Source organism: Chamaea fasciata, unplaced genomic scaffold (assembly GCF_029207755.1).
Source record: "Chamaea fasciata isolate MVZ Bird 193981 ecotype frontalis unplaced genomic scaffold, bChaFas1.0.hap1 SCAF_15, whole genome shotgun sequence".
Taxonomy (NCBI): Eukaryota; Metazoa; Chordata; class Aves; order Passeriformes; family Sylviidae; genus Chamaea; species Chamaea fasciata.
This window is the reverse complement of record NW_027094100.1, coordinates 8251257-8267773: the sequence shown is the minus strand read 5'-3', so window position 1 is coordinate 8267773 and position 16517 is coordinate 8251257. Positions and strand designations below refer to the sequence as shown.

At 45.3% G+C, this 16517-nt stretch overlaps 1 protein-coding gene across 3 annotated transcripts in view; it reads left to right on the top strand.

Moving 5' to 3' along the window:
- The window catches only part of KLHL3 (kelch like family member 3), a 48924-nt gene that overhangs the window by 18049 nt on the left and 14358 nt on the right, over positions 1–16517 (top strand). For all 3 annotated transcript variants that reach the window (XM_066196833.1, XM_066196835.1, XM_066196834.1), the window contains exons 5-8: positions 5744–5906; positions 8505–8614; positions 13459–13575; positions 14567–14716. In XM_066196833.1, coding sequence (XP_066052930.1) covers positions 5744–5906; positions 8505–8614; positions 13459–13575; positions 14567–14716 — 540 coding nt within the window. The remainder of the gene's footprint in view (positions 1–5743; positions 5907–8504; positions 8615–13458; positions 13576–14566; positions 14717–16517) is intronic.

Genomic DNA, 16517 nt, shown 5'->3' with positions numbered 1-16517 from the left:
ATATCTACTCTGTGATTAACTCTTCAGGCCAGAAGTAAATTAACTCAAAGGAGCTAAGAAATGAAGCTGATCTACTGTAAGATTAACTGACTAGTTTAAATTTTATTACGTGTTTAAAGTGTTCATGCTGATAATGTTTTATGGAATTTATTATAATTGTGTTATGAAACCAATAGAAAGAGAAATTTCCATCCTGTGTCTGGGTGTTTTACTCTGAACAAAATGCCATAAACAGGTTAATATTCACCTCCAGCCAAAAGAAGAAAAGGTTACAGAAGTGAATATTCTGTGATTTGTTGGAAAGTTTCACACGAATTGAAGGCTAAAAACAACAAAAATTAAGCTCCTTATAGTCTCTTGTCTGAATTAGCAGTGTCAGTGTTAGAAAGAAGTGAGCAGGTTTGGTCCCTTGCATCACCCACCGCATCCTCCTGCTGCACAGCTTTGGGTCATCCATCCATCCATCCATCCATCTGGAAGGACACCTCAGTAGTGCCTGTCTGTGCTGTTCCAGCAATGTTTCTTTGCAGCCCTGCTTGAGCACAATGAGACTTTCTCTTTTCCCAGCTGGTATCTCCTGGGCTCTCCTATTTCCTTGTCACATGTTCTGATTCTCTAGCTGGGCAATGGTGCTTTTTTAAAGGAGTTCTTCAGACTTTCTCAGTAGCTGGAAGAAGCAATTTCTGGGTACAGGTGCCTGGTAATGTCACTGTAGAAATTATGAGAAGGAAAAAAAGTTGCTCAATGACATCAACCGAGCAGATGCAGCCAAGCTATCAAAACTTGTGAATAAATGAAAAGACACTGTCTTGTCAGTGAGAAAAATAAGATGAGAGCAGGATAAAAGTGAGAAAAAGATGAACGGCAAAGGTACCATGGAGTGCAGTATGAATGTTCCTAAGTGTGTTTGAATGCTGACCAGTGCCCAGCCCTTCACAACAAGAAGCCTTTTAACAACTTCTTTTGTTGTTTCTTTTCTAATAGAAACATGTATCTTTTTTTTGCTTTTATAGACCTGGTATGGGCTCAGGAAGTGAGACTCTTTTTCTAAGCACATATTTCTGTAGCTGATTGTGCAATGGGATGCCACAGAGTCTTTTGTTTTTTTATGTGAGGAAAGACCTGTACAAGGGGCCAAGCCTGTACAGTCAATTCCAGCCATCATCTATGTAGTGAGTTCCTGGGGATGTTCATCCAATTCCTTCTCAAGATTATGTCCCAAATGTGAAGGCAAAGGGGATTTTCAGCTCATCCTGAGCCCATGTGGAGGGAATACATTCTTCTAACCCTGCTGGGGTACGTGGGTAAAAATTACCCCAACAAATGCAATCCTGCTGTATCTATTGGAACTTCATTCTTGGAGTGGGATTTCAAGGCAGTATAGGTGCAGCAGTAGGAGGGCTCAGGGATGATGGGTGATAGAGAAGTTTTACCTGTGAACATGTATTTGGGATTAAGCCTCCCACTTGTTTGGAAGGCATGGAGCAGGGACAGAATTTCTGTTTTTATTTCAGTCATGTAGTTTCAGGAAAATCCATCCTGGGATTTCTGCACCTGCTGCCTTCTGTTGTTCCTCCTCTGTTGCATCCCACATTAAGGCTGGTTGTAAATTTTGATATGTGTGATATAAAGACCTCATTCATGTGAAGGTAGAGCTTGAGACATTTATTTAGAAGGAAGTTGTGTCATGCAGTTTCTGTAAAAGGAAGGAAAACTGAAGTGAGTGTCTCGGGGAGCTTCACAGATGCTCAGGTTCCTGGGTTGGTCTCAATGGAAATCATAAACACACATCAGAGGACAGGGCCTGCTGCTCCTTACATGTGTGGGGTGTCTGGTGCTTTTAACATATCAATTAACTGAATTTTTCAATTAGGTCTTGATTTTGCAGCTGAAGTGGTTACATTGCTGCCTGCTTTCCAACTTCCATGTCAAACCTGCCAGCTCAGTGATGGAGAAGCTCTGCATGGTGTCCTTGAGCAGAGCTGAATGAAGAGATTTGGGAGCAGGCTGTCCTGGGAAAACACCTGGATCTCTGGCTCTAGACAGTGACTACAGTCCCTCCTTAGTGTGCCCCAACCAGCCTTTCCTGTGACACTTCACTACTGGCAGGCAGCCTGAGAATTGCCCTCCCAATTAAGAAAGTCATTATCATTCAGGTTGTAATGATTCCCTGGAAAAAGTCCTGATTAACCCGATTTCACAATTAAGTTGTTAGGAACGATGTGCCACGGACCACGTGTGTGAGGTGTCCTTGTGTACTGCCACAGTTTGAGATATGGCTCATACACAGAGAACAAAATCTGAAATCAGCTGCCTGGAGGAAGTAGATATTGAACCTGTCAGCTTTGCAGGCATAGTAATTGTCATAAAAAATGTCACAAGAAAAGAGGAAAAAAGCTTTTCTAGGGGCTGCAATATTTCTGTTTCAGAAGTGCTTCTGCACCTCAGCTTTCCCTGTGCACTTAGGAGTTCACAGCAAGGAAAGAGAGTTCTCTGGCAAGTGCAGTTTTGATGATAAAGGGTTTATAAATGGGTCAACCCATCTCTTTTCCCCCTGTTCAGTCCAAAAGCTGCAGCTATAGTAGGTGCAAGCCCAGGGTGAGGCAGAGCACCTTTCAACAATAAATTAGGGCTGTGTCCCTCCCTGGAGCCAAAGCTCCTTGCCGTGCATGTCCCTGGGGTGCAGGGGTCCCTGGCCATTGCAGGGCTGACTCCTCTGGGTTGGGGACCCTTCCTTAAACCTGTAGGAAGTCTTTTAAATTGACTTGGCCTAATAGAAAGCTGAGGAGAAACTTGTGGATGTGGCACCAGAGCACTGTGTTGCGCCTGCTGGATGTCTTCACTTTATTTCACTGTTTAACCAAGCGGTGGTGTGTCCAAAGTTGGAGAAGGCAGCTCAGGAGGGAAGTTGGCAGTTGCTCCCCCATTTTCCCTCTCACCTCTATATGCTCTGTCTGTCTCCTGCTCCTGACAAGGTTTTTTGACTTCCTGATGCTGTCACACCTTCCTCTGACTGGGCTGTTTCACCTCAGGAGGAACATTTAAGTGGAAGTAGTGTTCAGCCCATGTGCTGCCCAGGAGCAGCTAGGGTGTAATAAAGCCTATTTGCCACCCTTGTACTCAAAAGCCACATTAGGCTAATGTAGTTCTGTCTCCACTGTTTGTGCTGTTTGGAGCAGCTTGTTTAAAACTGTATTTTACCTGCCTTGCAAACACAAAATCCATTTGTTTCTCTGGTCACGGATTCCCCTGGGCAGGTGCCTGGGAGCTGTCTCCCTGTTTGGGCAGATGTGCAGTCCCAGCTGGATGTGCAGCTGAGACTTACAGCCAGGACTTTTATTTGCCTTCCAATTTGACCAAATTGTCAAAGCTGCTTATGAGCTTTAATAGATTCCCTGCCTAGGGGAAATGCTCCTTTCCCAGTTTTGCAGAGCAGGAATGACGTAAGTTAACTTTTGGCCAAGGCTACCTGTAAGGCTCTGTCACAGTAGGGAATTAACCCCAGCCTCTGCAGTCCAGCATTAATGAATGAACCTTGTATGTACAGAGCACTTTTGGCTGAAAGATGTTTCTAGTTTTGATTCATCAAAGGTCTATGGAAGTAATTGTACAGGCAATGTTGTGTAAAACTTGAAATTTGTGTGGAGTCTGCAGAGCACAGCTGGTGAACTAGATGTTATATGTGTATAGATATCTAGACACACACCCCATAGATGAGGTTCTGGACATGAATTGAGCAAAGCAGTCAGTCTCAGTTGTAACAGATGATTTTGATATAGTTTCAAAAAATGAGTGGGATTTGATCTGGAGGCAGATCTGGTAGAGAAACCAGTTCTCACTAAATTGTTCATGGCTGTTGGAGTTCAAATACTAAGAGCCAAATCCAGACCCATGTGAGTAACTTGTCTGGATGTTAATGGGGTTGCAGTTTGGTCCTGCTGCATGTTTAGGCAGGGCATTTCCTCTTGTTATTTCTAAAGGAAACAGACTTTGTTCTCACGGAAATCCTTTGCTTGCTTTTCGCCTTCCCTGGTAAAAACAAGATGAGCGTTGAGACATTCGACTGGGAAATAAGAAAGAGAAAATCCCCTCATCTCTTGATAGGCTTTTTATATCCTATTTCTGAGAAGTGTTGTGTGATAATGCCCCTTTCCTGAAGGCTGAAGTGGTGTAAGACTCCTTCTGCACTGCCTCTCAAGCCAGCACAGGCCACAACAGCAGCACTGGTTTGTCCAGGTGCATGTGGTGATGGTAGTGAGTTCCTTTTGTTGTGGAGGCAACATCCCAGACACCAGAGGTAAGCAGGCATGCATCCTGGATGGATGGGGGTGCACAGAGGAGGCTCTGGGTAGTCTGTACCCAGGGATGGTTTGCATGGAGTCCCACTTGGCTGCCCAAAGCCCTTTTGTAGCTCAGGTGTTCAGAAATGGTTCAGCTAGAAAGAAAGTGGTTCACAGGTAGGTTTCAAAATCCTAGAGCATTGCTATCTTGACTTAGTCAAAGCCACAAAATAATCTGCTCCTGGCATCAAGAGGCTTGGGCTAAAACAGTCTCCTGGGTTAATTGACTTCTTATTGTTGCCTGTTGGGATGGCTGCTTGGCAGCAGTCAGCCACTGTACAGCTGGGCTGGAGTGGAACACAGCAATTGCTTAGAAAGACCTGGAGCAGGTTGTGAGGGTCCTGCCCTAGTGTGGAATGGGAATGTGGTGGCAGGGACTGGGAGGGGACACCTTTATCCCTCTGCTGCCATCGGGATCCAGGGAGGTGAATGCTGTTAGCCTATTTGTTTTGTTTAACAGCTGCTTATTTTTTTTGAGTTGGCAATAATTTTCCGGAAATGTGTGCTCAGATGGTGAGCACAGATGCCCAGTTGGAAGGACATGTGTGAGGCAGCCAGAGCTGCAAAAGAGCTGGAGTAAGACACGTCTGCAGTTGCTGTTGGACGTAAGAAAGGAAGTAGCTGATGTCACAGGCTGTAATGTCCTGATGGACTTTGTTTTCTAGTTCCTGTCCTTCTCACTGGCCTCAAAGGTGTTTCATTCCAGCAGATGTCACATTCGTCATCCATTTCTGTCTCCTTTTTCTGTGCTTAGTTTTGGAGGTACAAAGCAGTACCTCATTTTCAGATGCAGCCATGATCCACAAGTGTCCCCAGCATTTTGTGTGAGTGTAAATGAGAGCTCCTGATTTGAATAGTTGGACCTGTCTTTCCCAAGAGCCTTGCAATCACCAATACCTGCTTGAGCTCCTGGGAACCCCCTCTCTTACATGTCTGTTTGGGCACCCTCCTCACAAGCCAATAGGGTTTTGTTGGAAGTAACAAAGTCCAGGGTTTTGAGGACTGCTGGACTGCTATGGGCTTTGAATCTGATGGCAATGCTTATAAATAATATAAAACCCTTTGGGGAAAAAAAAATCATCTGTGTGCAGGACCTACCTGCAGCAAAGCCAGAAATTCAGGAGCATCTGTGATTGCTTCTGCCGTGTCCTCACTTTGCCTTGAGGTCTTGTGGGGAGAAGCTGTGAGAAGAGTTCCACTTATAGCCCAGTGTAGGATAGCCATTTTCACATCTCAAAGCATAAACAGGGATCCTCTGCATGTGGGTAGAGCTAAAACTTGAACCTTCCTTGTCATAACCCCACAGGGATGCATCCCTGTCGGAAAGGGAATTGCCTCCAATTTGTGCAAGCTGTGAATCCCTCCTTGTTGCTCGCTTTCATTCCCCTCTTGTGCCTTTGCAGGTTTTGTTGCCAGCTGCCAGTTTATTGCAACTGATGGATGTTAGAAAAAACTGCTGTGACTTCCTGCAGTCCCAGCTGCACCCCACGAACTGCCTTGGCATCCGCGCCTTTGCCGACGTGCACGCCTGCACCGAGCTGCTGCAGCAGGCCAACGCCTACGCAGGTGAGGGGAGGGGGTCTGGGTGTGGGGCTGGCCCTGCCCCCAGCTACAGCAGCTCGGGGGTTGAGCACATCCTGGTTGGTCTCTTCAGACCTCTGGAATTAGAACAGGAAGGGAAGGAACCCAAGAGCAGGAAGAAGGGAACCCAACCGTTCTTGGGTTCTAGGCTTCTTCTTTTTGTGATGCTGCAAGTTGCAAAATGTGGTTTGGTCGCACCACAGGAGGTAAAAAAGCCTGATCCTCTGGATCTCAGCCCACAAAACAGTTCCTGAGTGTGACCCTGGCAAGCTCTCGGTGTGCCTGTGCGTCAGCTTAGTGTTGGTGTGCTGGTGTCCTCCCCATGGACCCTGCCCTGGGGGAGCAGTAGGCACTGCTGGGCGTTTCTGCTGTGGGAGTAAATGGCACTGGGCAAAATTAAATCCTTGGAACACTCAGCTGAAATTGCCATGCAGTCCGAGGCTCTGATCTGTGCAGCAATGGCCCCTTACCCCAAGGGAGGATAGGCTCATGCTTCCTTGGGAGTGAATGTGTTTGGTTGCAATGAGTAGGTGCAGGCAATGGCTTTCAGCATTTCTCCTCTACATTGTAAATGTAAAGCTTTTTCAGCCAGCCCCAAGCTCTGAATTCCCCAGCACTTTCCAGTCTCCTCTGGCAGAGTTGCCCTTGACCTCTGCTTGGGAGATGCTGATAGTTTTCTCCCAGTTGGTTTTTCTGTTTCCTGATAATTTGTATGGGGACGCATACACCTGCTGTCTCCCAGAGCACCTGCTCTGTCCTGCAACCTTTTCCTTTTTAACAGTTTTGTCCCTAATTGGACCGTAAGTAGGCTCAGTGGAGTAAAAATGTATCTACTGAGTCCTCCCCTATTCTCCTGCAAATAAAACTAAAACCTTTTCAGCTGCTCTGGCTGTATTATCCCCTGGAGAAAAAGGTACCCTGGAAGGAATGGTTAATTGTATAAAAGCTTGCTTGTAATATCTCATTATCCTTGTTTCCAGGCCCTGTTTAATCTTTAACCCAACAAGCAGTGCATTCACTCTATATTTATTTGGTTGTTTGGCAATTAGAAGGTCTGCTTTGTTGTTTTATTGGCCTTCATAAGTCCCAGTTAGTACAGCAGCCCATGTAATGTTAATGGAACTCCATTAATAAAAATGCCATTAAAATTCTTTTCACTGTGTTGTTTATGTAACAGTCTTAAACCAAGACAGAAGTCCCCGAGCTCAAGAGACCATGCATGCATGAGCTCAGTTACTTGAGAAATGCTGAGTTCTGGCCAATGGATAACTTTAGCAGGTGAAGGAGCCTTCTTGATGCAGGCACCAGCTCCTTTATTAAAATCAGTAAATATTCTTCCTTGCTTCCAACTAATAACGAGAGATCGAATACCCTTCTGCTGCCAGATGCCAGTCCAGGATGAATGAATATGAGATTTTGCCCAGAAGTCAGAGTGTATCCAGCTTATTGTGTGGGTAGTGTTTCCTGCCTCTTAGGTATTTAAGGCCAAAAGAGTTCATTAAATCGTATATATATTTCCAGCATAACAGAGTGTTAAACTTTGTCCACATGCTGCTATTTTTAATCAGAGCTTCTAGCTTAGCTGTGGGGTTTTGGTCCTTAGTAGAGCAAGGAGGGTCTGTGACTGGGGAGTCCTGCAGCACCATCTTTCGTGAGGGGCTGTTCAGGGGCTCCAAAAATCTCCTCTCTGGAAGTTATGCCAGCTCATGTCCCTGTGGCGCTGCTTTTTGTCAGGCAAAGCACTGCAGATGTGAAAACTCAAGGCAGATCTTGCTGCAGAGAGAGCTCTTTGCATACAGGAGTCTGAGCTTCTCAAAGCGCCAGAATTAGGACTTGAAAGAAGCTGCTTCAGATAAAGCGTCTGAGATTCATGTTTCTGTAATTCAGCCAAAGATAAATGGGACTTAGCAAATGACAGGTGAGATTAAATTGGCAGTGTATTTAAGAAATTCTTGCAAAACTAAAATTGCTGCAACTGGCTAATGACATATTTGACCTAGAAATAATTTTTTATGAAGTGATTATTTCGTGTGCCTTTTGGCTAGATATAAAGCTTGACAGATTTGATGATGTTCAGTCATAATTCTTCCAGTTTGGGGTTATATTCCATGATGTGCTTTTTGTTTTCAAGCAGCTCCCAGAGTTACAGTATGGAGGGATTTGGAGGCAAAAAAGGGAGAAATAGAAGTTTGTACAATTGCAGGCTTAAGTGGAAAGGGGAAAACTACTGGGAAGGTGGGTGCTGAGGTGGCCAGGTTATTTACCTCTTTGGACATTGGCCCTTGTCTCAGTTGCCACTTCTAACCGTATTTGCCACTGGAATATTCTCAGTGGCTTTTCAGAAAGTTTAATATCCTTTATGAAAGTATTTCATGGGGCTGGTGCTGCTTGAAATAACATCAGGTTTATTTATCCTGCTCTGAGGCTGGTTTCTGTCCGTGTTCCACTCTCAGCTGCTGTGGGTCTGTCTTGGGTGCTCAGAGCTGTGCCAAGGGCTGTTCTCTGAATGCTGTGGTCCTTCCACTGACTGAAAACATGGATTTCATTATAATTTTCTGTTCCCCCTTTTCATTTGTTGAACAGAGCAGCACTTCCCTGAGGTGATGCTAGGAGAAGAATTTCTTAGCCTTAGTCTGGACCAGGTTTGCAGTTTAATATCAAGTGACAAGCTCACAGTCTCCTCTGAAGAAAAGGTACAGTAAATTGCATAGCAAGAGTGAATGTAAGAATGCTGGATTGTTTCTAGATCTTACACCAGGAACTGTTATCATGATATGGTCCTTTGGGGCCATTCTCCAACAGAGCTCTTGTGGAAAGGAAGATTAAAATAATGTGAATCCTAAAAACACATAAAAATGACCTTCACTTGGTTGTTCTTTGCAGGAAGTTATGACTCTCAGATCCATATCATGCTAAAAGCCCTGGGGCTCAGAACCAACTACTTTCCCTCTCTGGAAAACTAGGAAACTCCAATCTACTGTTGTGTAAAGCATTTAATACCTGCTCTAAAACCTCAAAAAAAAAAAAAGTGAATTTCATTAGGCTAGAGAGAAATACTGGCTTCTGTAGCATGCTGGATAGAACAACAAAAGCAAGCCTGGAACCAAAAGGAAGGAAGGAAGGAAGGAAACATTTTTCTAGTGTCTTCAGTGTTTTTAATAAAAAAGGGGGAAAAGGCAGTGGTTGATGTTGTTTTTCTGATTGAAACGATCTGCAATGTTGTGTAGTCTGGAGTCCTGGGGAGGAGGGTGACCAGTGTTTATGGAGCTTGGTGAGCTCCAGCCCCATTCTCTGGTCTGAGCTGCTTGTATGACCTGTTGCAGGGTTCTGAGGACAGGTATGTGCCTCCAGTCCTTCAACCCATCTCCAAATTGTCACTGTGGGGAGATTGTTAAGTCACAGAATCATTAAGGTTGGAAAAGACATTTTAAGATCATTGAGTCCAACCACTAACCCAGCATTGCCAGGTCCACTACTAAACCATGTTCCTAAATATAAATGGTCGCTTGTGAGAGGCTGCAAGAGAGCTTGAGGATTCTGCGGTTTGTAGCTTCAGGGCCCTTGTTGGATGCCTTTGTTTGGGTGGGCTGAAGCTGGACCTTGGTGTGGTGGTGCTGCTGGCTGGGCTGCACATCCTCACGTGTGCTCTCCTCCTGTTCAGCCCCTCTGGGCTGCAGACATGCAGGTGCCTGGGCCTAGAGGAACTGTAAAACCCCTCAGAAAACCTGTTCCACATGAGGTATGGACACAGGGATACTCCCTGCTGGTCCTGAGCCAGCAAACTCGGAGGCTCCGGGTGCGTTTCCACAGGCGTGGGGCTGGCGGGGACTGCGAGGTGCCACTGGGGCAGGGCCAGGAAGGGAAACAGCAAATGGCACAAACTCCCAGCAGAATCACTCTGCCTGAGCCAAGCAGCCTGCAAAGGGAAGTGCAAGTTTAGTAACCAATTTTTTCCAGTCCTGTGCAGCATTGTTCAAAAGCTTTTATTGGCTTTGCGCCCAGGGGAATCAAAATGCTCCTTCCCTCATCTGAGCTTTACACAATCAAACCCAGTATTTCTTTAGCTGACTGTAAAAGAACTTGTAAAAGGAAAGATTGTTGAGAATGCAAGGCAGTGGAAGGAAATGTAAGCATAAGCTGTACATTCAAAACAAAAGATCTGAATAACAGGAGAGAGGCAGAAAATGGGAATGGAACATAAACATGAAATGTGCTGGAGTTCAAAGAAGTGCTGGAAATTGAGGACAGACTCGTAGGCTGCTGTTTCATGTTAACTTCATTACAGACAAGCCATTTTCCTCACTTTTATTCTCTCTATCTGCTAATGTTTGAGATATATATTATAAAATAAATTATATAAAAGTATGTATGTGTGTGTACCACTCTATACATACACACATCAATCTGTGTGCATGCATGTGCAAAACACATCAGAAATCTGGCAGCTTAATTGTCACAGCCAGATGTCACAAGGAGTTTTCTTGCTCCTCTTCTTGCTGTGCCTCATACATGTACTGTAGCCTGTGGGCCAGAGCACTGCCATGCCTGGATCACTGGGAAGTGTTAGAGACAAGTCCTGCCAGGATCTGGGAATGCCTCAGGAATTGGTGTGTTCTCCCCTTCCTCTGCCACCCAGCAACTAATACCCAATTGGCCTAATAAAATATGTCCTTCACCAATTTTGGCTTGTTTATAGCCCTAGGCCATCAGGATGACAAAAATTCTCTTCTAGGACAGAAATATATTTTATTTGTAAAGTGGTGGCAGCATTTCCTTATCACTCAAGGATTCTTCTCCTTTCTCTTCTGTTCTCCTTGTTGTACCAGCCTCTGCAGTTACACAGGCCCTTTCAGAGTAGGGCAGAGATTTGTTGTCCCTGCTTGCTCTTTTTGCTATAGCTGAGTACAGTGCCTGGAAGACAGTTTTATTAATGTTTTCTGTACCTGACCTAATTGGCTCTTTTTACTGTTTGCAAGCTAAAAAAAACCATATAAAAATAATAATTATTTGTTATTTACTAAAGGTGTATGAAGTGGGGAGATTTGAGAATGGTCTGCTGCCAACACAGAACAGTGGCTAAAGAAATTTTTTAAAGGTTTGAAATGTTTGGATTGGGGATTCTGCACAGAGTCTGGTAATTGATTCATTGTCTCATGCTGCTGACATGCTGCAGAAGCTGATGCAAGTTTTGGTCCTCACTCTTGGGAGTCTCTAACAAATGGATTTTTGGCAGAAGAGATTGAGAAAACGTCTGGGCTTGCTCTTTCCTTAGGCAGTGTGCAGAGCAGGGATATTCCAGGCTTCTACCCTTCTGCTCCACAGAGTAGGAAATTTACTTCTCCCAAGTTCGGGACTGCTCCTGCAGCCAGGCAGGTGCCAGCTGCTACCTCAGCCCGTGCCTCAGCTCTGCACCAAGCTGTATTGGGAGCTGCTGTGTCCATCCCACCCTGGCAGCAGGTCCTGCATGGCTGGAGAGTCCCGGGGGAGCGGCAGCAGCTGCTCGGGGTCTGTGGTGGGCACGGCAGGACTGGAAACAGATGTGGCCTTTAAATAGAGAGATTGCTGTCTTGGATTAAAGCCTTTTTCCCACTTCTCTGAAATTAGCAATCAGAGCCAACGGAAGGTGCCAGAATCTGACTTTCTTTTTTTTAAATAGTTATTTTTAGTGCAGACACAGCAGGGAAGCATCAATGCTTGCCTAACTCAGGAGTGGACGCCAGCACCAAGGAAGCAGCTTATTCCTAGTGCACATTTGCCTTACCTTCCTTTAGACTTGTTCACTGTCCTCCTGACCTGTAGCTGGGTATGTCCCAGCCCTGTGACCTGTTCTGCAGCTCAGCCTTTGTGCAGAAGAGGTTAATGAAAAGCCTGTTTGTCGGCTAAACATTTGCTTTATCCTCCTTCCACATTCATTTGCAATTAAAAAAATCTCACAACAACCCAGTTTCTACTTTAAAGGCCTCATAGCCAAAGTTAAAATGTTTGTTTGCTTATTCATTTTAATTTTAAAATACTTAAAAGCTCTGCAGTAGTTACTCTCCTCAGCATTTGCTGTGGTTTGATTACACTGCTCCCTGTTGTGTTGCTTAAATCCTCATTGCAGTGTCCTGAATTCCAAGCAGTTCAGCAGGAACTTTGTTGGCACAGGAAATGAGACTGGTGCTTTACTGCATTTTAAAAGTATATAGTTTAGCCTCAGAGGAAGAAACCCCTTTCTGCTCTGCATCTCCTTCGTGGCAGGATGTGTCTGCCAAGGCCTCCTGCAAATACATTTATCAGCAACAATTGGGGACTGAAAGATGGTGCCCTCGTTTTTGGTTGATTTTGTCAAATTAGTGACCTTGGACCAAATGGAATGGTTTCTTGGGGAGTGATGGGAGGGATGGAAAGAAAGAAATAATTATCTGTGCAAATTGGCCTGACCGTTTGGTGACCCCAGAAGGAAGCTGAAACCAAGGGCGCTTGCCTGGCATGCTGGAGGGAAGGGCCAGGGATGCTTTTGGGGGAAGCATGGGACAGAAGGGGTCTCTGCTCAGCCCCCCTGAGTAATTGGGCAGTGAGAGAGCTTGGGGAGTGTTGCCGATAGATGAGAGTTATGCATCAGAATTTAATTCCCTCTCTGTGGGGAAACTCCACTGCAGTGCTCCAGGTCCTGCTGTGCAGCATCTGAGACTCCATCAGCCCCTCTTCCTGCTTTGCTGGGTGTTTCAGGAAGCCTTTCCCACTCCCGGTGACATTTTTAGGCCTTTCATTTGCAAGTGAGGCTCCCAGTTACATAAGCACATGCATATTCATCCAGGAGCCCGCATCGGCCACTGCTGCTGCGCCAGTGCAGCCAGGGCTCTGCCCATGGGGCTGTTTGTGAGCACTTGGTCACGGGCTCCAGCTCTGGATGCTTATCTCTACCAGCTGGATCTGGAAGTGAAACGAGATTTTGGTTCAGACCAGAAGCCCAGTGTGCCCTTGCTCTCCAGCTGGAGTATCCAAGTGTTTTTAGCAGTGAAATGCATGCAGTGTAGAGGCTCCATGGCTGCGGGCAGGGCTTGCCCTGTGCGTGTGGGGAACTTGTCCTCAAGACTTCTTGGTTTCTGGGGGCTGGTGGAACTGCAGTGATTAAATATGAGCATAGTGACTTTACTGTGTGGCCAGTAAAGGAGGGAGATCTCAGTTATCAGGAGTAATTGTTGTGGCTGATTTCATGAATAATGTCCAGTGCAAATGTCAGCAGGCTCATTAACTTTCCTGGCTGCCTTCCAGTGCTAATGTCCAAGAGTTATATGATTGTTCTGGACATGCACTTGGCTCTGGGAGTGATACAACACGTCTAGATGTGAAGTTGCTTGTTAACATGGGTGGTCAGCTCAGCTCTTTACTACAGTGCTGCTTGTGCTCTGTGCAGTCACAGCTTTTTCGTGTTTGATAGAGATCTTGCAGCCCCTTCCTTCAGTGCTCGAAAATCACCATGCTTCTGTTTTTGGGTGGGTGACTCTGAAAGGAAGTTCTCTCTTCCCCATTTAATTGTACTTTATCTGTGTAGGTCTTTGAAGCAGTAATCTCTTGGATAAATTATGAGAAGGAATCTCGCTTAGAGCACATGGCTAAGCTGATGGAGCATGTTCGCCTGCCCCTTTTGCCCAGAGATTACCTGGTACAGGTTAGTCTGCAAAGAGGTCATTAATACTTGCACTTAAGCTGCTGGTTGCTCCTTAATCAGTGGCTTGGCTGTTTGTGTCTGAGATGGGTAATTTGGTTTGTTGCTGAGTTTAAACAGAAGAATAAAAGTCAAAACTGAGTGGACTCTGAAATCAATGTGTGCTTCAGAAGTCTTCTTGTAAATGGGACCTGTGCTCTGCCAGGCAGTGCTGAGAGCAAAGCTGCTGTCCCCCAAGGGGAAAAATTGATAAGTTATTATTTTGTGATCTTTTCACCCTGAAAAGAGCAAAGTGGTGATGTTACAAGCTCGTGCAGCTTTTTTCTCTCATGCACAGGCAAAACATCATAATGCAAGCACATAATATGTGATAATTTTGGTTTAAGATGTGTACTGTGCATGCAGGTGGGTCTGTGTGGTTGGCAGGGGAGGCACTCTCTGATTCAGTCTGACTTGGAGATTGTTCTTAATAAATTAATTCCTAGGCTCTGGGCCTAGATCATAAGCTGAGAATTCCCAAAGAAGGGGCTGGCATATGGGCTCTTTGACTTCTATGCTTTTATCATATGTCTAAAAAAAATCAATACAATTAGTATAAAATTGGTATTCACAAGATGAACCCATCCTGGTTTTGATTTTGTTTCATCTGTATCTTCTGGTAGAATAAAAGACACTGCCTCTCTTTAAAAATTATGACTCAGATAAAAGAAATCATTGACTTTGTATCCAGACTCCTGGTGAATTCTCCTCTGCTGCGTCAGGTGTTTGGCAGAGGGTGATAAACTCTTGTGAATGATCTCTTGGAAAAAAGTGAGAAGCTTGGATGTTACTGCATTGCTTCTTTGGGAAGAGCTGGAAGTCTGTGTTTGTCTCCTGCATTGTTGTTTTTTTTTAATGTTGGTACATTGGAAGGGAAACTCCAGGTTACACATTCTTTCCACAAGGCTCCATGTGACCTGTGTAAATGATCCTTGTTGTATGTGCATGTTCTCAGACAGTTGAAGAAGAAGCTTTGATCAAGAATAACAACACCTGTAAAGATTTCCTTATCGAAGCCATGAAATATCATTTGCTTCCTCTGGATCAAAGGCAACTAATAAAGAACCCCAGGACAAAGCCAAGGACTCCTGTTAGCTTGCCAAAGGTAAGCTAAGCTTGTCACTTCATGTCACCTCACTCCTGTTCCTGGTGGCATTTTCAGTCTTTGACAGGAGCTGGAGAACTTGCCGTGTTACTTTTTACTAACTCAGTGGTTGTGCTTGGAAGTGTTTTACTCCCTCTTCTGGCATTGCCTGTGCCCAGCAAGGAAGCATAATTAAGTTGGATAAACTTAGATAAACCCTTAGGGGAAGGAATATCTCTGCTCTTGAAACATTTTGTCGGCCACAAGTGTTTTGGTGGCTGGCTGAGCTGTGGAGTGGCTGCTGGAGGGCTGGAGGGCTGGCTGAGGTTGCTGCTGCCTGGTAAGAGTGTCGTGGAGCCCTGCTGAGGAAGGTCACAGTAGGTGTCTCTTCATTTCCTGCATCCATAATCAGAAGCCAGGAAAGCAGGAAACAACAGCACCCAGCCCCGTGGGCAGGAAGTCTGAAGCGAATTTCAATGGACTCAAAGCAGCAACTGAATAAATAATCCTTGCTACTCCCCACCTTTATCCCGCAGGCGTGTGATGCTCTGGCCACCACTTTATTAGTGAAGAAAAAAACAACTACAGGAACTTTTCCCCGTGCCCCAGAGATAAATGCAGTTTGGCACAATGTCTCTCAACAGACTGCCACTGAAGTGCTAGTAAGCATTTGGAGATCCCAAGATATCAAAACCCAGAGTGTGTTATTTTTCCAAGCACAGACAATAACGAGATTGCTTTGTGGGATGGTGTATGAGATCTGTGCTGTTTCTGATATTTGGATACTGGGCTGTTCATTGAGAAATCGTGGTTTTGCAGCATGTGGCAGCATGTGTCAGTGTCCTTTCAGCCTGCTGTTGCAGAGATGAAGGTGGTAGAATACAGCTTTGGGGGTATCAGGGAGGGCTTGACATGACCCTTGTTCAAGGACTAAAGTAGTTAAGGATGAAAGGAACAGCAAATTGGTGAGTTCAGAGGTTCTCAACATCTTTTATAGCATGACCTATGGGTACAAACCCAAATCTTCTGCAGGTCTCTCCTCCCTTCTTTTGAACTGTGAAGAAAGGGAAGGAGGTGATGATCTTTGAGCAATCCTGTTACTGAGAGACTTTCATCTGGCCTGTTGGTCCTGCTGATGAGGGATTATTGTCTGCTGTGAAATCCCTTAATTCTGTAATCGTGTGAAGCCCTGCAGCTTGCCATGGGAGACTGTTACACAACTAGTAGTCAGGCTGTTAATTTAGACTCAATTTGGTTTCTAATATCATGTTCTCATCTTTGTAGATCAAACTGGCCATTATTTCCACGCTCTTTGAATTCTTTAAATTGTTGTCCAGCTCTCTACTTTTAAAGTAACCCTGCTCGGAGTTAAGTTTGTTATCCAAGTGACCTCAAGGGACGATCTTACCCCTCAGCTACTCCCAGTTGCCTTGCAGAGGCTAAAGTCAGTTTTCCAACTACTCTTTATCGATATTTGAAGCCCCATTATGTTGTTTCTAGCTCCTTGGCCTTGTTAAAATCAGATTGTCTTGGGTGTTGTTTGTCCCACTGATTTGCTGTGATAAAGGGAGCAAATCCTCCCTCTCTGTGGCTGTGGAAGGTTGAATGAAATGTGTGCTGAACAAAGTGCAGGTCCAGCTGCTTGCCAGTGCAGGTGTTTTGGGGGCTGGCTGCCTGTGCAGGTGTTGGTTGGCAGTGTCCAGCTGGGGCTCAGAGCCTCGAGTGCAGGGCTGCAGGCTCCTGGCACCCGTGTCCATGGGGAGTTTGTTGTCTGGCAGTAGATAGGGCAGATTTGGGAAAGCCCACACTGCATGCTGCCCAG